Below are 20,255 nucleotides of genomic sequence, written 5' to 3' on the forward strand. Positions count from 1 at the left end.
CTACCTGGGCACACATGAGTGTGTTGTTAGAGCTTCGTGCCTTCTCATGTTAAACAATGCCAGAAAAAAATATACTAAACTAAATCATGGCTCTTCAACCTAGGCCTGGATCCAGCAAAGCACTTTAACATGTGAGAAATCCCACTGACTCCAGTGGGACTACTCAAGCGCTTAAAGTTAAGCACATGCTTAAGTGGTTTGCTGGATGGGACTCTACGTACTGTGATGATGGGTGCTCTGTAAATGTTGCGGTAGAGAGACAGATTGTTCTGGTATGATATAGCAATTTGTTACAACTTTTCTATTATTGTTAAGGGGCTGTATTCTGTTTTCAGTTACATCAATGTAAATCTGGAGTCACTCCATGAACTGCAATGTCAGCTTCAAGCAGAATTTAAGCCTTGGGCTGTTTGTTTAGGCATCCTTTGGCTCATTTATTAGAAGCAGAAAATTTAATTTTAACAGTGTTTAAAAATAGTTTCCCTCAAAATATATCAAAAAATTGTCCTCTTTCCATGAATCTCCATGTTCGTGGCATGAGCTTCCAGCAAACACAGCTAGAGGGAGGTATTTAGGGCCAACTGGGCCCATCTGCAAACAACGTACTGCAAAACTTTTACACTTGAGTATTCTGGGTGTACAGTTGTTACATAAATCTGCTGGGTTTATTACTGATTATTAATAAAACAAATAAAATTACATCATCATCCATACCGTTAAGTTTGGCTTGCCTTTTACCCACCCAAGCAGTCCCATAGTATTGCTTGGGTGAGTCAGGTGAGGCGCTGTAGGGCGTTAAATGTGACATTTTCTGATTGACCCTCTAGTACACAAGTTTAAGGTGGTTGCCTGTAGTATAGGGATGTCTGATCAAGGCTTTCAAATCTGTGCAAGAAAAATGATAATACTGCAGTACTGCCACTTATTTTTCCCAAGCTCTGTAGGATGATGTCTGGCATTTCACTAAATGTCCCTTTTTTCCCTAGGCCACTGAGGTAGGCTGCTAGCTTAGATGAAATCTCAGCCAAGCACATGACTTTAAGGGCAGGAAAGTCTATTGCCATAGGGAATGCTGATCACCAAGACCGCAAGTCTAACATATGCCAGCAAGTTTGGAAACTACAGCTAAAAATGTAGCGTGAGGGGCATGAAGTTACTGAGGCTTCGGCCGGTTGCATAGTCTCTAGGATATTGTCCAGTGGAACAGCATGTTGCTGAAAGGGGCACAGTTTTTGCTGTTAAATGCTGTAAAGGACCCACTGTCCTTCCAGTATGTTACAGAACAGCTGTACAGAGAACCAGAATTAAAGAGCTTGCAACAGATGTTATCCACAGAGGCACTGACTATTATGTGGCCTTGTTAATTGGAGCTAAAACAATCTCCCATCCTGGTTGTTCAGATCATTCTGTCTGCCTTATTCTAACTCTAGTGATTTCAATGGAGTTATTACTGACTTACGCCTGGGTGAGATCAGAATCGGGGCCATAGTCTTGAGAGAGTCAGACTCACAGGGTGAAATGCTGGCCCTGTTGAAATCAATTAGAGTTTTGCCATTGACTTCAGTGGAGCCAGGATTTCATCGGTTAATTATAACGGAGGATATGTCTCTAAATCCCCTAAACTGCTCTGATAATCTCAACCAGAGGCTGTAGAGATGGAAAACAACTAGATCCTGAGTGAATAATTCATAATGAGTCATTTCTGTGCAGAATTTAGCCTTTTTTGTCAGCTGCTGGAAAATCTGCCAAAAGATCACTATGTCCATGAATGTATTTGTTATTTAAATTTATTTGATTAATATCTTTAGGAATTGTTTATTCTATGCATTGAGTGTGACTGTTCAAAATTCAAATGATAGAAAAGACTATCTAGTCCAGTAGTTCCCAATTTTTTTTCTGCAAATGACCCCTTTGGCATCTGACTAAAGGCATTGGACCCCTTTCATTTTTTATACGTCAGTTTCATGTTGTTATAGGGCCTTTACACTTCATTTTTATCTGTATTTCTGTTTCTCCTAAATGGGGGTATTACTTTCCTGTCTTGTATAAGTGACGCGAGTCTTGACATCTGTGACAAAAAAAGTACTTCTAAACCCTCACAGGGAGGATGTAGTCCTGAAGGGTACTATTGGAATGCCCCTTCCAGCCTGGGAATACCTCCACCAGTGTGACCTCTGACGCTGTTTGGAGGACACCATTTTGAGAACAAAATGGCATCCTCCGTGCAGCAAAAGTGCCAGAACACTGTTTAGGCCCTGGCTCAAGGTACAGACCCCTGTATAACCCATGGTGGACCCTACTTTGGGAATCTAGTCCTACTTTTGCTTGAAGAGCACATGGGCCAGATTGGGATCTCAATTACACTAATGTAAATCTGGAGTAACTCCACTGGCTTAAGTGGATTTACACCAGTGAGTAGAATCTGTGTCAGAATGTAATACAAACGGGGTGCTTGCAAAATGAATCAGAAAATTAGCAAATGGAAGTTTACGGGAATCCAAAGACTCATGGAAAGGCAGGTACTGGTAACCCAGCCTACCAATTGCCATGGATGATTTGGGGTTGGGTATTTGGTGCAGTACCTGATTGGCTCATTCTTGCTCACTTTAGTCATGGGGGTAGACTTGGCCCTGTGTGATGAAAGAGTTTGGCTTCCACAAAGAACGTTGGAGTTGAAAATTGGGCCTGTCCTTGCTCAAGCCTTAATAAGCCACTATGCTGAGACTCGGATGTCGTAACAATGTCATGTTATTAGATGCTGCAGTCTGGAGAGCTTTCTAAAAGCCTTGGCGCTGCAGTGGTTCGGTTCTGTTTAACTGGATACCACCCAGTCTAGTTGGAGCTGCATCCTCCTTGCATTTGCTTTTTGGGAGAAAGGGAGGGATAATGTGGAAGTTTTTCTTTAAAAAAGATACAGTCCCCAGCCATTACAAATATATTTGATTTCCTTGCCCTACGGAGCCAGATGGTCTTTGGTCCTCCGTTTTCATCCAGCAATATTGCACTTCAGCAACTGAGAACCTGTGTTGCATTGTAAAGACCACTGGGGACGTGAGAAGTCAGCTGGCTCTGCAATATAGACATCTCCTTGTGCATGGTGAAAATTAGCCATCTCATCTCCTTGATCTCAGTCGATGTAGGCTTTTCATCTGTGTGATTTATTTTTCCTCTTTTATTTCCCTGATAACTGATAAAGGAGTGTATGTATATACATATGTTAGAAAGAAATCAACTTGAAATTGGAATGTAGCTGTTTAGAGAATTCAGAAATGAGGATCACAATTTATTTGGCAGCCAGCCTCCTCAGTAGATGTTTTGTTTTCACCAGAATTGTTGACAAATCTGATGCTTCTTCCTTATGCAGCTCGAGAAATGTCTTTCCTCCATTTTGATTCACTAAGTTATAACCTTGTAACACAAACAGAAACACAGGATTTGTATTTATTTAGCTGGAGCTGCATCACATGCACTGTTGATGTGGGTACAGAATAACTCAGGCTTGGCCATAATTATAGCAACTGAATGTCATTGATTTCTCTAGGCCTGTTCATTTGCACAAGAATATATATTAGCATGAGGGCTATGTAACCTGTAGTGACAAAAAAAGCAGAGGTAATTTAAGCATTGAACTACACAGTTGACAGTGTGACATCTTGATTGTGAGAGGGGCCTGGTTTTCTTTGATCACCTTACAAGGAGGCATCTGGAAATTATAGGAGGTAGCTTAGGTCAAAATGCCACATGTTTCTTTAATTACTTGAAAATATTACCCAATGCTAATGAAGGCAGAGCACTCTCCTTTAAAAGTGAGAGGTTTTGTTGGAAAAGCCATCCTAACAAACATGACTTGTTTGGGGTTTAATTTATGGGTGTCTTTTTAGATGGTAGGCCAGATTCTAGCTTGCTATTCTGGATGTACATTGGTGTAATTCCATTGAAATGAGTGGAGTTGCTCTGGATTTACTTGAGTATTAGTAAGATCAGGAATCTAGCCCTTTACCTCCATGCTTCAAAGAATCATCTTTGAGATGTTGGGCTCAGAGTAGATCTTTTGTCACTAAAAAGAACATCTCTGCAAGTGTTTTGCCAAAGAGAATATTTTACAAAACAAAACAAAAATAGAGATCTAATTTTCTTACTGTCTTATATTAGTAGTGGGCTGATCTGAAAACCAGGTCCTGATCTCATTTACACTGGAGTAACTGCATTGAAATTAACAGGAGTTACTCTATGTTTACATGGGTATAATTGAGAACAGAATTCTGGCTAAATTATCAGTCACACTCAGTGAACCAAAGACAAAATGGGTGAGGTAATGTATTTTATTGGACCAACTTCTATTGGTGAGAGAGAAGCTTTCAAGCTTACACAGTAGGCTTCTTCAGGGCTGGAAACCTACTCAGAGTGTCACAGTTAAATGCAAGGTGGAACAGATTGTTTAGCATAAGTAGTTCACACACATTTCAAGGGACCATTCAAGGTGAAATGGCCTGTTAACACCCCTCCAGTCATAGGGAGGAAAAGAACAGAGGGGAAAGAGGGAGGGTGAAGGAAGTAGCTGTGGGGTTATAGATAAGGCTACATTTTAGTCATGGGTATTTTTAGTAAAAGCCATGGACAGGTCACGGGAGTAAACAAAAATTCACGGCCCGTGAGCTCTCCATGACTTGTACTATATACCCCTGACTAAATCTTGGGGAGGGGGCAGCCTGGGGGTTTTGAAGATGCTTGTGGGGATGCTGCGAGGGCTCGGGGGGAGCGGTCTGGAGGCACCGCGGGTGCTCTGGGGCGTATTGGCAGGGCTGGCAGGCTCCCTACCTGGCTCCTTGTGGCTCCCTAGAAGGAATGACCTATCTCTCCCTTAGCTCCGTGTGCTGCCCCTGCCCCAAGCACTGGCTCCGCAGCTCCCATGGCTGGGAACTGTGACCAATGGGAGCTGTGGGGATGGTGCCTGCAGGCGGAGGCAGCGCACAGAGCTAGGAGCTGAGCAGGGCCGGCTCCAGGCACCAGCGCAGCAAGCAGGTGCTGGGGCGGCCAAGGGGAAGGGGCAGCACGTCCGGCTGTTCGGCGGCAATTCGGCGGCGGATCCCTTGGTCCCTCTCGGAGGGAAGGACCTGCCGCCAAAGTGCCACCGAAGAAGAAAGCGGTGCAGTGGAGCTGCCGCCAATCGCGATTGTGGCTTTTTCCCACCCCCGCCGCTTGGGGCGGCAAAAACCCTTGAGCCGGCCCTGGAGCTGAGGGAGGGACATGTCGCCGCTTCTGGGGAGTCCCCCAAGGTAAGCGCTGCCCAGAGCCCTCATCCCCTCCCACGCCCCAGCCCTCAGCCCTGAGCCCCTTCCCACATGCACCCAAACTCCTGCTGCTGAGACTGCCCCAGCAGCGGCTGGTGCAGCTGGCCCAGGAGTTGCCCGAGCTGCTCAGGTGGCCAGCCACACCGGCCACTGCAGAAGTCACCGAGGTCCTGGAAAGTCACAGAATCTGTGACTTTCGTGACCTCTGTGACAAACTCGCTGCCTTAGTTATAGATTGTTGTAATAGGCCATAAATCCAGTGCCTTTATTCAGTCCTTTCCTCCATATGACTGGAGAGGTGTTCACCGGTCACTTCACCTTGAATGGACCCTTGAAATATATTTTAATGCCTTATGCTAAACAAACTGTTCCAACTTTTATTTAGCTGTGACACTCTGATTATGGGAGAATTAATAGGTTGGTCTGTCTATCTAGATACCAATAGGACCCCCATCACCATACTATCTGAATGCTAGACCTGAATGTAGCAAACGTGAAAGGCTTAACCTTTAAGAAGCCCTGTGACTTTAGCTCTTTAATCATCAGGAATGCTGGCATTTCTGTATTTGGTTTTTTTTTTTTTTTGGTTTGTTTTTTTAATAAAGCAAGTGCTATGTGGAACATACTGTTCTCAGGAGACTTACAGCAGGCTTAGCTTCTGGCACTGCCACTTGGGTCAGAAATGGGTTTGCTGGCTGGTAGTGTGGGAAAGTACAGAATGGGCTTCCTACCCTTTTCTACACTAGGACTTTGGTTCCTTGTACTGCTAGCTTTCCATCTTTTAAGTACAAAGACTCACTGACTGCATCCTGTATCCAATTTCAGCAATATTATCCAGGCCTAATTTAGATTTTCTCTTTCCCCCAGTGCATCTGACTGGAGGGATACCTTATAAGATTGGTTTGTATAATTTAAAAAAAAAAAGATTTATTTTAAAAATGTAAATACTTGTATTTTAAAGGGGCGAAGTGATAAATGGAGGATTTGGCCTTGTTCTGGATGGATCAGCAGAGGCTGAGGAACAAGCTAAGATAATGCTCAGCTGGGATGTTTCCAATGGAGTAAGCAAAATCTGCCTTCTGTTTTGACTTGAAATATTGCTTTTCTTCTTCAAAACACAAAAAATGCTTGGTATCCCAGGAATATGCGAGCTGTACCATGAAATAGGCAGAGTAACTAACTCTGCTAACTATTCTCTGACATGTACTATTTATGGCCCTGATCCACATCCCATTGAAGTCAGCGGGAGTCTTTCTATCAACTTTAGTCAACTTCAATGGGCTTTGGGGTCAGACCCTAAAAAAGAGACCCAATAAATGTAGGGCTTTTGGGACCTTATCCTGGGAGGTCAAGAGCACCCTCAACCCCCACTGAATTCCCAATGCATAAAAGGCCTGTTTATCTCCAATTTATATCAATGAGAGTTTTTCCAGTATTGTCAGTGGGAAAAGGAGCAACCCCAAGATACCTTTACATTAGGCACCTGTGGCCACTTTTATTCTTGGATACGTGCCACATGTCCCTCAGTCTAGAGTTTAGTACTAAGTGCTAGTTATATGCAAACTCTAATCAGTTTATTTATTTGAACTGCAATGGACCATGAGCTTGGGCTGAGTTTCCTTGGCCTAAGGGAGAGTGTAACACATACTAACACAGAGTGATTGTCCTCCTTTAGTGCCGAGACCAATATGGGTTTATGACTCGACTCCCATGCCTGTGCTACTAGAGGTGGTAATTTAGATCCAGCAGGAGCAGCTCATGCTTTTTAGATCCACAGGTCCTGTTCAATTTCTGTAGACAACTTCCCACAGTGGCATAATTACATACAGCAAAATTATAAAGGACAAAATGTGTTGCGTTTTAGGAAGACTTTGCCTATTCATAATTGCTTGATGTGTCTCAGACCAAATGAGGCTATTGCTTTCCAATTCTGGTGTGGTCTGTTTTTGTTTTATTTCTCAAAAGAATTTGGTGAAAATGGTTTCCTTCCTTGCATTAGATCTGAAAATGGGTTCTCTCCAGAGAATGTGGTAGAAAAAACAGTAGGAGGAACTATCCACATGCACTCCCTGTACCAGATCTGATAGAATAGATAAATCATTGAGGAAGAAGGAAGATGATTAAATTAATCTCTAGACTTGAGTAATGGAGGCCGTTGCTTAACAAGCATAATTTATCAGAGACAGCCTATAATACAACAGTCTGGTAGAAGATTTACTTGCAGTGTGATTTATTGCATGCAATAGCACAACTTCTCAGCGCGCTGTTTAAAAAAGACAATCTTAGAATATTGTCTATATTCCTACATCCAAAAATGGAAAGAAATTGGACAGTACACTAGAAAATATACTGCCAGGAATAATCCTATATATGCAGGGGACATTGACTAGTAGTTCTTTTATTTTTATAATCCTCAAAATGTATTAGTTCTAAATTGATCACATGTTTAAGTACTTTGCTGAACTGGGACCTTAAGAATTTGCCTATTTTAACAACTTTGAGTCTGACCAAATACTTCAAACACTGATTTGTAATGCATAATAAAATAATATTTCTAGGGCCATTGCACATAGGATTGTGCCTGTGTAAAGACTGAGTAAGGAGCTGAGGATTTGGCCGGTGATGCTTGTGTTAAATGACATAATGGATGCATGATATAATAAATTAATAATTGAGAGTAGTTATATAGCACCAATATACTCATGATGAGGCTAAACCAGCAAGTTCAGATCTATGTCTGACCTTCTCCAAAGTTCAAGGAGGTTTGGCTCTGTCATTCTTCTTCAGACCTATTTTACAAATAAATATGAATCTGAATCTTAGCATTTCTTTTAAAGTTCTAGGAGGGGTTTTATCTGGTGCTGTGGTTTGGGCATAACTTTGCCATAGACATTCTGAGCCTTCCAGTTCTAGAGACTATGGGCTGAATTCTCTGCTGGTGTAAATGGCTACCACTCCATTTACTTCAGTGGAGCTTAGCCCATATACTCTACCAGAGAGTTTGGCCCCTTGGTTTCAAATCTTACCAGCGGTTCAATTTGAAAATATGTGCAGTGATCTCAACATCCTTCCATGTAACTATTTGTCCCATGATAAAATCAGTGATTGTTTAAAACAGACCTAGGTCTGAAACAGCAGTTAGTTTTGCAGATCTGGATTGAGATGCATTAATTTTTCCTTGTGAGGGACTTTTGCAAAGCATCTTTTTACAATGTGCCTTGCTCTAGCCAGGGCTATCAGCCCCTAATTTTTAACTGGACTAAAATGCATCAAGACCATCCAAAAACTTTTTTAAAAAATGCTTAGGGTGAAAGAGAGCAAATGATTTCTTACATTGGTAAAGAAACTGGGAATTAGCATGAGTTTGATAGATTTGTTATCATTAAATTGTGTGCGTGTGTATGGGGAGAGGTGAGATGTGGGGAGATACAGTTGCATTTTTACATCCATTTACTTTCACCTTGTTTGTGATCTGACAGGTAGCTAGACGCTGTTGGTCGGGCAACAGTAATGCCTATGAAACAATCTGCCAAGCGATGGAGGAGACTGGTAAATTAAAGGTGACTCTCCCACACAAGGTGGTAGACGAAAGCATTTTGGAGCAAGCCCTGCATCGTTAATTGCATTCTGAATTCATTATGCTCCTTTCAGACACATTTTGAAGTTGCTTTCTTGTTACCCAACCTCACTCTCTTGTAAGATAATAAATGCTTTGCAAGTGTCTCTCCTATGTGAACAGTTCTTTTCCTTCATCATTAGCAGGGTAATGCTGAGGCTCCCTACATTTAGGGTCTGATCTAAACTCCACTGAAATCATTGAGAGTTTTTCCATTGACTTAATTGAGTCTACTCCTGCAGTAAGATACTATTCAGTGTGAATAAGGATATTGGAATCAGGGGCTAACTAATTAAGCTACATAAAAAAAAAATCCATTCCTGTCTGACTGTTCAGAAATCTGAGAGGTTCCTTGGTCTAGTGCAGGGATACTCAGACCTCTGTGGTTCAGTAGCCAAATTAGTGATCAACATTACCCTAAAGAGCCACAGTAGTGTGAATTCATTGTTTCATTTGCTATTTTTATATGTATATATTATTGTCACAGCAAAATGACTGACCAAGTGTTAGGTTTCAGAGTGGTAGCCATGTTAGTCTGTATCAGCAAAAACAACGAGGAGTACTTGTGGCACCTTAGCGACTAACAAATTTATTTGGGCATAAGCTTTCGTGAGCTAGAACCCACTTCAATAGATGCATGGAGTGGAAAATGCAGGAGCAGGTATAAATACATGAGTGCATATGTATTTATACCTGCTCCTGTATTTTCCACTCCATGCATCTGATGAAGTGGGTTCTAGCCCACAAAAGCTTATGCCCAAATACATTTGTTAGTCTCTAAGGTGCCACAAGGACTCCTGGTTGTTTTTGCTGACCAAGTGTTGTTGTTTTATCAATTACAATTGGTTAATAACATAGTAAAAGCATCCTGATTGGTTAATAACTTAGATTGGCTAATAATTAAGTCACACAGAGTTTTAATATTGTGCTGCAAAGAGCCGCAGGAGACACATTAAAGAGTCACTTGTGTCTCAGGAGCCTCAGTCTGAGTGTCACTGGCAGGGCCGGCTCCAGGCACCAGCTGAGCAAGCAGGTGCTTGGGGCGGCCAAGGGGAAGGGGCGGCACGTCCGGCTCTTCAGCGGCAATTCGGCAGAGGGTCCCTGTCCCTCTCGGAGGGAAGGACCTGCTGCTGAATTGCCGCCGAAGAAGAAAGCGGTGCGGTGGAGCTGCCGCCGATCGCGATCGCGGCTTTTTTTTTTTTTTTTCCTGCCGCTTGGGGCGGCAAATACCCTGGAGCCGACCCTGGTCACTGGGCGAGTGGGTTGAGTATGGCGTTAGGGATCAAGAGTTCTCAGTTCTACCTGGTTCTGCCACTTTCTCACTCCACTGCCTTAGGCAAATCACTTCACATCTTTGTGAGGTAAATTCTGCCGTTATAAGCATGTTCATCTCCCATTGGCTTTGGCTGGACGGTGCCTGTTTATGGCAAGGCTGGATATGGTATTCTGTGCCTCAGTTTCTCCACATGTAAAGTGGGGATAACAACACTCACCTCCTAGGACATTTGAGAATGAATGAATGTTTTCACAATGCTTTGGAAAAGAAGCACACTATCTACATACTCTATATGATTGTCCAGGAGCTGCAAGGCAGGGGGAAGACATACACCTTGCAGAAACATGGATACTGCCCTTCTTTGACTCACAGTTAGGAAAAAAGAATCTGACTAACCTTGCTTTTGTCCTGGCATAAAATATCTGCAGCCATTAATTGCTTAACTTTTATATTTAAATTGTGTCCTCCAGATGTAACCTGATATGTAGCTTCATTTCTCCATGTTGAAGACATATTGTCAGCCTTTGTCACTCCTGTTGCTACTCTGTACCCAAATCCTTACACCTTAGGCCTGGTCTACACTACGACTTTAATTCGGATTTAGCTGCGTTAATCCGAATTAACCCTTCACCCGTCCACACTACAGAGCCAGTTAATTCGAATTAAAGGGCACTTAAAATCGATTTCTGTACTCCACCTCGACGAGCGGAGTAGCGCCTAAATCGATTTTGTTAATTCGAATTAGGGTTAGTGTGGCCGCACACCACCGAATTACTGTGGTTAAATTAATGGGGTAGTGTGGCCGCACACCACCGAATTAATGTGGTTAAAAACCGAATTAATGTGCTTAGTGTGGCCGCGCACAATCGAATTTATACAACCTGTTTCCCAAATTCGAATTATCTAAATTCGGATTAATCCCGTAGTGTAGACATACACTTAGTTTGCAAGTGTCATCGCCTGCAATCTGACTGTACCAAACACATGGTATGTCATTCCAAAGCAATTCCTGTCTGTTCCCTTCAGCCTCGCAGACTGAAAATTCCAAGGCAAGAAGGACTTTGTACTGAGAGTAAATTGATTTATCCATAATTGTAGCTGGCATTTCTGATCCTTGTGTAGATGGCAGCCATTCCGCTAAAAGCATAAGAGATATTTTGTGAAACTGTGTCCTGGCAATAGCTTTTGGTAAGAGATTAAACCTATTACTATCTTGCTTTTAATATGGTTTAACCACAAAGACCTGATTAAAGTCGTATCAGGATCAAGACCAATATGTTTAACTGTTAAGGCCAAGATTTTAAATAATAGTTTCTGAACCCACAGTGTTTTTAGTGCCGGTCAACTTTTTTTGGGGGGGGGGGGGGGAGGAAGATTGTGACAAATTTTCTAATTCAATGAAAAAATGGGGAAAATATGCATATCCCCTCCCTCCCCCCGTTTTTAGACGAGCTCTAATACACACACACTTCACATGCACAGGTGAACTGCTCAGAGTGTAGTATTGTATCAGTATATGGTATTTTCCAATTATTTTTACTGGTAGATATTACCAGCCCCAGCCAATTGAACAGTTATTAGGATTTTAGCTGCTGCCGATATTATTGATTAAGCTGCTCATAGGACATTGAAACCCTTAGCTTTTGTCAAAGTTCCCATTTGAGAACATTTCGGAATGGACACCAGTTTCTTCAATGACTGTTTATATTCCCTTCTATTTCCTAATGTATTAACAACGGTTTCATGATTGACGGCTCTCAGCTCCGTTAGCATTCTAACGCTCTCAGTCTGAATGTGGACAAGGGGTTTCAACATCTCATTTAGTAGTTGCAAAGTTAGACCATTTCTTATCTGGCAGGTAATACCCATGAAGACCACTGGCAAAGTGTGTGTCTCGTCCTCCTCTAGTGCTGCTCCACTAGAAGATGACAACCTTCTACTGGAATCAGTACATTAGCTCAAATGGCATTAAAGGTTCCAACACTGCTGATGACCCATGTGGGTGTCAATGTGTTGCCACATGATGGAATTTCTGAGGCAGGGATAGAATCCAATTCTCCAGGGCAGAGTTCAACTGCCTTAACTGTCAGACAAAGAACATAAGAACGGTCATACTGGGTCAAACCAATGGTCCATCTAGCCCAGTATCCTGGCTTCCAACAGTGGCCAGTGCCAGATGTTTCAGAGGGAATGAACAGAACAGGGAAATTGAGTGATCTATCCCCTGTCGTCCAGGCCCATCTTCTGGAAGTCAGAGGTTTAGGGACACCCAGAGCATGGGGTTGCATCCCTGACCATCTTGGCTAATAGCCATTGATGGACCTATCTTCCATGAAGTTTCCTTTCTCTTTCCTATCCTTTCTGTTCCTGCAATCCCCTGCCTCATCCACTAGACACCTTCCATCTTCTGTAACAAATGAAGCAGGCATCCTGCAGAAAACAGCCTTTTTCACTACACAACCCTGAGTCATCCCCAGTGCAGGTCCGATCCTGTGCACTGAACGAGGCAGGGGGCCTGTGGAAAAAAAATACTATGTAATAATATAATTCAAGACCGTGTCATAATGCATGAGTAGAAGGGGGCAAATCAAATTGAACAGATAACCTTAATTCTGGCATTTCCTAACTTTTGAATATTTGATCTTGCGCCCTTGGCATTCTTTTAACATAGTTTTTTGTGCATCAGTATATGTATTAGTAAAGTGATGCATACTGAATTGTCTGTCCTTGGCTTGGTAGCGGGAATATTGCACCAGAAACAATGGCCCATATAACTACCTCACAAACCCACACACAAGATGGTCTCCCTTTGCCAGCTGTGTTTCTTCTGTGCTGTTGGAATGCAGTTTAAGTTCAGCTTATCTGTAGTCCCAACTAGTTCCACAGCCAAAAACTAGGACTTGCTGATCTCCATATTATAAATAAAAAAAGACTTGTGAAATTACTGTAAGACTTGGGTGTGAAAACATGTTTGTGGCAAATATTCTTAAGCTGACTTTGGGTATTAAAATCACATGTGCTGAAGCCAAGCTATTCTGTTTTCCTGTGTATAGACAAGCAATTTTATATTTGCTATGAAACAAAGGAATTTTTAGTGCATCTACTTGCACCAGGGTTTGCCTGGTTAAATGGTCACCTGAGATTTGCACAAAAGACAGAACAGGGGGTCTCTTTAATTGAACAGAAAGCAATGCCAGAAGCAGTGACTGGAAAAGAACAAGGGTGGTAAGCACTAAATCATTTCAATAAAGTTAACATCAAGGCCAGGAAAATGTGTAAAACAGCTTCGTGAGCTGTTGTGTGGGCCAAATTCAATGCCGGTCCAAAGAGGTGCAATTCCATTGAGTTTGACCCGTCCATTGGAAGGACTGTGCTCTTTCATAACAGCTCTCTCCATTATCTCAGCAAATGAAGCCACTTATTAGATTGATAGAGACCTTTTGGTCTGGTCTATACTTGAAGTTCTATCAGCATAGATACATCGGTCAGGGGTGTGAACAATAAACACACATACCCCAACCAACATCCTCATGATGACATAACCCACAGCATGGATGCAGCTATGTTGATTAAAGAGGGCTTATGTCAATGTAGCTAACGTCGCAGGGAAGTAGTGTTCCTAGGCCAATAGAATAACTCCTTCTATTAGCATAGGCTGCGTCTACACTAGAAGGAGATGCCAGCATAGCTATGCCAGTATAGTCTTTGTAGTGTAGACACGGCCTTAGAAACTCTGAATCCTAAACTCTAGTCTCTTTTGTGTCTCTCAAGACAGACTTGGATTTTTAGAGCATTATCTGTATGGGCTTCTGCTCCAGCTACAGTGAACACTATTGCTGTATGAGGTTCAAAATGGAACAAAAAATTAAGACCATATTAAAAATTGTTTGAACATCATCCAGTAGTTTTCTTTCATATAACCAACGTTAATCTGCAGCAAAACCTAACCTCCTAGACAGGATGGGCTTCCTTTCACACAGTAATTCTGTACAAAGCCAAATGTAGATTCCCTTTCCTCTCCTCTCCCATGCCCACCAAAAACCATGCTGACAAAGGATTTGATGTAGCCTGATGTAATTGGAAGAAGCTTTGTTCCTTGCATCCTAATCCTAGCCATTAAGGTTATGTAATAATGTTTTGTTCTAATTATCAGTGACTTTGACCGAAAGGTTGGATTTATATATCTATATATATAAATGAGTTTATTTTTATGGGCTGCCATTAATTCCTCAATCTAGATGTGACTTTTGTATTTCCTATGATTGATCTGCCTGCAATGTTGAGTTCAGATTCAACTCAGTTCCTTTTCAGCCATGATGGACCTTTGTTGGGACTAGCATGTTCTTCAAACAAAGATTTATCATACCATTCTCTGTGGGTTTCCTGTGATTGGAAGTGTTCTTTTTTGGGAGTTATATGTACTGTTTAAGACCATATCGTACTTTCCCTTTCTGCTTTGAGGCTAATGCACAATAAACCAGGTGAATGCCAACTCTCTGCACCCTATTAGTGTCTCAGGTGCCATTGTAAAGTACAGCATGCTCTCATTCAACATGATAATTTTTCTCCTGATCACATACCGTACTATTTACAGATGTATATTCATAGAATAATAGAAGATTAGGGTTGGAAGAGACCCCAGGAGGTCATCTGTCCAACCCCCTGCTCAAAGCAGGACCAACCCCAACTAAATCATACCAGCCAGGGCTTTGTCAACCCGGGCCTTAAAAACCTCTAAGGCCTGGTCTACACTAACACCCCAATTCGATCTAAGGTACGCAACTTCAGCTACGTGAATAACGTAGCTGAAGTCGACATACCTTAGTTCGAATTTACCGCGGTTCAGACGCGGTCCACACGCGGCAGGCAGGCTCCCCCGTCGACTCCGCGGTACTCCTCTTGCTGAGCTGGAGTACCGCAGTCGACAGCGAGCACTTCCGGGATCGATTTATCGTGTCCAGACCAGACGCGATAAATCGAACCCGGAAGTTCGATTGCCAGCCGTCGAACTACCGCGGTAGTGTAGACCTGGCCTAAGGATGGAGATTCCACCACCTCCCTAGGTAACCCATTCCAGTGCTTCACCACCCTTGTAGTGAAATAGTTTTTCCTAATATCCAACCTAGACCTCCCCCACTGCAACTTGAGACCATTGCTCCTTGTTCTGTCATCTGCCATCACTGAGAACAGCCTAATTCCATCCTCTTTGGAACCCCCCTTCAGGTATAGTTGAAGGCTGCTATCAAATCCCCCTTCACTCTTCTCTTCTGCAGACTAAATAAGCCCATTTCCCTCAGCCTCTCCTCATAAGTCATGTGCCCCAGCCCTAATCATTTTTGTTGTCCTCAGCTGGACTCTCTCCAATTTGTTCACATCCTTTCTGTAGTGGGGCCCCAAAACTGGATGCAATACTCCAGGTGTGGCCTCACTAGTGCTGAATAGAGAGGAATAATCACTTCCCTCAATCTCTGGCAATGCTCCACTATGCCATTAGCCTTCTTGGCAACAAGGGCACACTGTTGACTCATACCCAGCTTCTCGTCCACTGTAATCCCCAGGTCCTTTTCTGCAGAACTGCCGCTTAGCCAGTCGGTCCCCAGCCTGTAGCAATGCATGGGATTCTTCCATCCTAAGTGCAGGACTCTGCACTTGTCCTTGTTGAACCTCATAAGATTTCTTTTGGCCCAATCCTCCAATTTGTTTAGGTCACTCTGAACCCTATCCCTACCATCCAGCGTATCTACCTCTCCCCCCAGCTTAGTGTCATCTTGCTGATGGTGCAATCTATCCCCTCATCCAGATCATTAATGAAGATATTGAACAAAACTGGCCCCAGGACTGACCCCTTTGATACCGGCTGCCAACTAGACATCGAGCCGTTGATCAGTACCCGTTGAATCTGACGATCTAGCCAGCTTTCTATCCACCTTACAGTCCATTCATCCAATCCATATTTTGTAAACTTGCTGGCAAGAATATGGTGGGAGACCATATCAAAAGCTTTGCTAAAGTCAAGGTGTATCACAACCACCACTTTCCCCATAGCCACAGAGCCAGTTATCTCATCATAGAAGTCAATCAGGTTGGTCAGGCATGACTTGCCCTTGGTGAATCCATGTTGACTGTTCCTGATCACCTTCCTCTCCTCCAAATGCTTCAAAATGGATTCCTTGAGGACCTGCTCCATGATTTTTCCAGGGACAGAGGTGAGGCTGACTAGTCTGTAGTTATACAATATACAGCTGTAAATACACACGTTAACCAAATGTCCTGAGAAGTGCAAATTGTGGTAGGTCAAAATTGCTACATATTACAGAAGAACAATTGCCAATTTACATATCCACAACTTAAGTAGGTACCAGCCAAAGTTGCCGATCTGTGCTTTGACCTATATACATAATTATTTCCAAAGTACTCCAATTGATTTAAACAAGAGTTGAATTGTGCCCAATGATAGCTGCTTCTTACAAAATCATTACTACCTTTTGATTTCAAAGCTATTTTTCTCAGTTTAATGGCATTGGGCGACTGTTTTGTCATGAATAAATGCCCAGCAAATACATCAGTTCTTTGTACTGAAGGAATTTTTAAGATATAAATTTAACCTAATCCTCACGTGAAATTCCACTGAGGGAAAAGTCTGCCTTATACTAAGGAAATCTTTATTATGAGTATGTTAGATTCATTTTCATTATTTTGTACCAGTTATGTTCTGGTAGTGTGCTCAGTATAGTATAACAGACAAAAAGAGACATGGTCCCAAACTCAAAGCTTTTATGATCTGGTCCTGATTCTGCAAACTCTCCCATGCTTATTCCTACCAGAGTCAATGGGAGCACGCATACATCTGGGAGCGTTTGCAGGACCAGGCCAAATGTCGACAAACAACAGAACCCAAACATAATCTCCATACAAGATTTATTGGTTGAGGATCAGACCTTCTTGCAATCAGTTTTAGTTAGGCTTGTCTATTTACTAATTAGCATGAGCAATGCAAGATGGCTGATGGAATAGTAATGAAAGGACTTAAATGAAACCATGAGTAATTCATCATATTTAATAATGCCCCTTGCCCTTTTTACTAATTGTGATATATTTTGTACATGTATAGCTCTTTCAGCTGAGGATCTCAAGGCATTTTACAAATGTGAACTAATTAAACCTCATGATACCCTTGCCAGGGAGGTAAAGGAAACAGGTTTCCCATTACCCACCACTGGGATGAAGCAGTAGCTGATTAAGAGCATGCTGAAACCATATGCAAGTCTAGGGCAAAGGTGTTTTTTTTTTCTGAGCTCATCTGAACCTCCTGCCTTGTCTTGCAGAGAAGCCAGAATTCTGAAGGTGTGATTGCTCAACCCCCTTCCATGGGGAGATTGATGTCATGTCTGGGATGATGACTTCACTGTTGGAGAAACCTGTGAGGGGGAGGAGAAGCTATGAGGGGGAGAATGCACTTATTCAAACACATATGTAGTCATAATAAAAGACACCCATTCAATGACTGACAGAGTAAATGAATTTCTGTAGCAATGTCCTTTATGAAACTTGCCCCACTGTGAAAGTCCTTCCTTAACTGTAAACAGTGTCTTCACGTCCTTCTCCTGACATGGGAAAGACAAAGCTGCATGTTCTGAAAAAGCTTATGCACAGTTATGGCTACAGGACTTAAATTCACAACTTGAGGGAGAATAATTAATCTGGGGCTTCAGTTTTTATATCTATCACTGTAGCTGAATTGGTGTTTTGTTTAGATTGGTGAGCTTTGTGGTTCCATAGAGCTTTCATAGCATCTCTCTGGTGTGTTGTACACATGAGGGATTTTTGGTTTGGGTTTCTTCCTTAGCAATGACAGAGGCCTAGAATTTTGCTAACAATCTACCATGTTGTCATTTCTCACTCTCCAAACACAGATACTCCCAACATGTTGAGAAGAATTCCCCAGGCCTTATGCTATCCAAGATGCATTTCCTAAGCTAAGAAAAATGGTAATAAGAATTACCACCAGAAGGCATCCAAAACAATTAGATTGCCAGGGCCTGCAAGGTGCCTCACCACAGGGAAAGTATGAGTAACTCCGAGATAATTCCTCCAAGAACTGGGGGCAATGGCAGGCTTGCCTCTGGGGTTTCTAGTACTGCGTCACCACAACCTATAGGTCTTGTGTATCAGGAGGACTGATATTGTGGCTTCTCTTTTGCACAAGCATGTTATGGAAGGGGGTCTCTTTGTGTCTCTACACTCATACACTGCATAAGACTAGCCTGAGTTGAAACCTACGTGCCCTTATTACTATTACACACCCATATTAATACCACTACAGAAGGCATTCACAAATAATAGGAGCTTGTTAATACCTGAATATTTGTTGGTACTATTATCAGTGAATAAGGGATCCACATAAAGAAACAAGCCTTGGTGCTCAAGATTAAATGCAAAATTATACTGTGAAGAGAAATTAAAGTAATTTTTAAAATAAATGCAAAATGGAACTGTTGGGCTAGTGCTATAGCACCATCTACTGGCTCTTTCTCAGAATACCATTAACATCTAAATTGTAAAAAACAACGAGGAGTCCTTGTGGCACCTTAGAGACTAACACATTTAAATAAATTTGTTAGTCTCTAAGGTGCCACAAGGACTCCTCGTTGTTTTTGCTGATACAGACTAACACGGCTACGACTCTGAAATCTAAATTGTAGTTAATTTGCCCTTTTTGCCTGAAATATGACATAGTTTCCTTTTATACGGAGGTAGCAGGAAGGGAGACGGGAGAGGGCTAAATTCCATTTTCAGTTATGGTCTATGGGCTGGAGCATACATTTTAGACTACATATTATCCTCAAGTCACAGCAGCTCTGTCTCTGATATCAAGAAGAGGTTTTTGCACAAAGATCAAGGATCGCAATCTGCAGGGCCGGCTCTGGCTTTTTCGCCGCCCCAGGCGAAAAAGCCTCCGGCCGCCCCCCCCCTCTCGCCGGCGGGCGGCCAGAGCGCCGGGGGCAGGGCAGCGAGCCCCGGCTGGGGCTCGGCTCTCCCCGCCAGCGGCCAGAGCGCCGGCGGCCGGGGGGGAGGGCGGCCAGAGCGCCCGCCCGGGGGAGGGCGGCGAGCCCTGCTGTGGCCCCGCTCTCCCCCGCGGCTGGAGCGCCCCGCCGCCCCCCTCCAGGTGCCACCCCAAGCACCAGCTTGGGTGCCTGGTGCCTGGAGCCGGCCCTGGCAATCTGACTTCAGCATCTCTCAGTGGGGGAATTTGCTCTCCTTTAGGATCCTATTTGTTTCTCCTCCTTCCTCAACCTTCTTTCTGTTGTTTTCCCTCTTTCTTGTCTTTGTGTCTTTGCTCTGCTTTTCCCACCACCCATGGGGTTCATACTGACCCAGTTCCCCATAAACAGATCAGCAATGAAAGTTTATGATGACATGTTCATTGTCAAAATTAGGCTTTTTAGAACGACATCCTTCTGCTTTGAACCGAGGACTGGAGTGGTCACATCTCTCAGGCCTGGTCTACACATAGTTTTTGTACTGATTTAACTATTTTGATTAGAGTGTGTGTAATAAATTACTAACTAGTTAAAGCTGTACAACCCAGAATGGGAACATAGTTATAATATATATAGAGATGCCTTATACTGGTTGATAGCTTATTCCCATAAGCATAAGCTAATACCAGAATAATCACCTTTGATATACGTATAATGTTTTCAAACGGATATATAGTTAAAAGCAACACAAAAATTGTGTTAAGTATTGTTTCTGGCTGTTTACAGAGTTAGGCAGACAACACAGCATTAGTTACACTAGGTTCCCATTTGGATTGGCAGGATCATTTCACAACCATGAGAGCTAGAAGAAACATATTTTTCAGAGTTGCTAGCGCTCATGATTTTATTGTGAGCCTTGTGATATTTTCTGTGTTTTAACCTCATGAACTACAGGTTTCTCGTGAATTTTTGCTCTTGTTCCAAAGGGTTGCCATCTTCCATCAGTTTCAACAGGACTGACGCATCAGGCAAGATAGCCAATGTTTTCCTACAGACTTTGCACGAGGAAGTGTGGCTACCCCTAATAAAGA

General features: G+C 42.7%; 2 protein-coding genes across 6 annotated transcripts in view; both read left to right on the forward strand.

Moving 5' to 3' along the window:
- The window catches only part of UROC1 (urocanate hydratase 1), a 75,664-nt gene extending 64,370 nt beyond the window's left edge, over positions 1-11,294 (forward strand). For 3 of the 5 annotated variants that reach the window (XM_026650266.1, XM_026650267.1, XM_026650265.1), the window contains 2 exons: positions 6,253-6,352; positions 8,771-9,021. In XM_026650266.1, the coding sequence (XP_026506051.1) occupies positions 6,253-6,352; positions 8,771-8,911 (241 nt within the window). In that variant the 3' untranslated portion in view covers positions 8,912-9,021. Of the gene's footprint in view, positions 1-6,252; positions 6,353-8,770; positions 9,022-11,209 lie in introns of those variants that run through there. The other 2 variants (XR_003369726.2, XR_003369727.1) reach the window with 2 other exon arrangements.
- Positions 11,295-12,108: 814 nt separating this feature from the next.
- ZXDC (ZXD family zinc finger C) overlaps positions 12,109-20,255 on the forward strand; it is a 35,354-nt gene continuing 27,207 nt past the window's right edge. The window contains exon 1 of the mRNA XM_026650448.1: positions 12,109-12,181. Within this exon, the coding sequence (XP_026506233.1) occupies positions 12,109-12,181 (73 nt within the window). The remainder of the gene's footprint in view (positions 12,182-20,255) is intronic.

This window comes from Terrapene carolina, unplaced genomic scaffold, assembly GCF_002925995.2.
Source record: "Terrapene carolina triunguis isolate 2854851 unplaced genomic scaffold, T_m_triunguis-2.0 Scaffold89, whole genome shotgun sequence".
NCBI classification, from domain to species: Eukaryota; Metazoa; Chordata; order Testudines; family Emydidae; genus Terrapene; species Terrapene triunguis.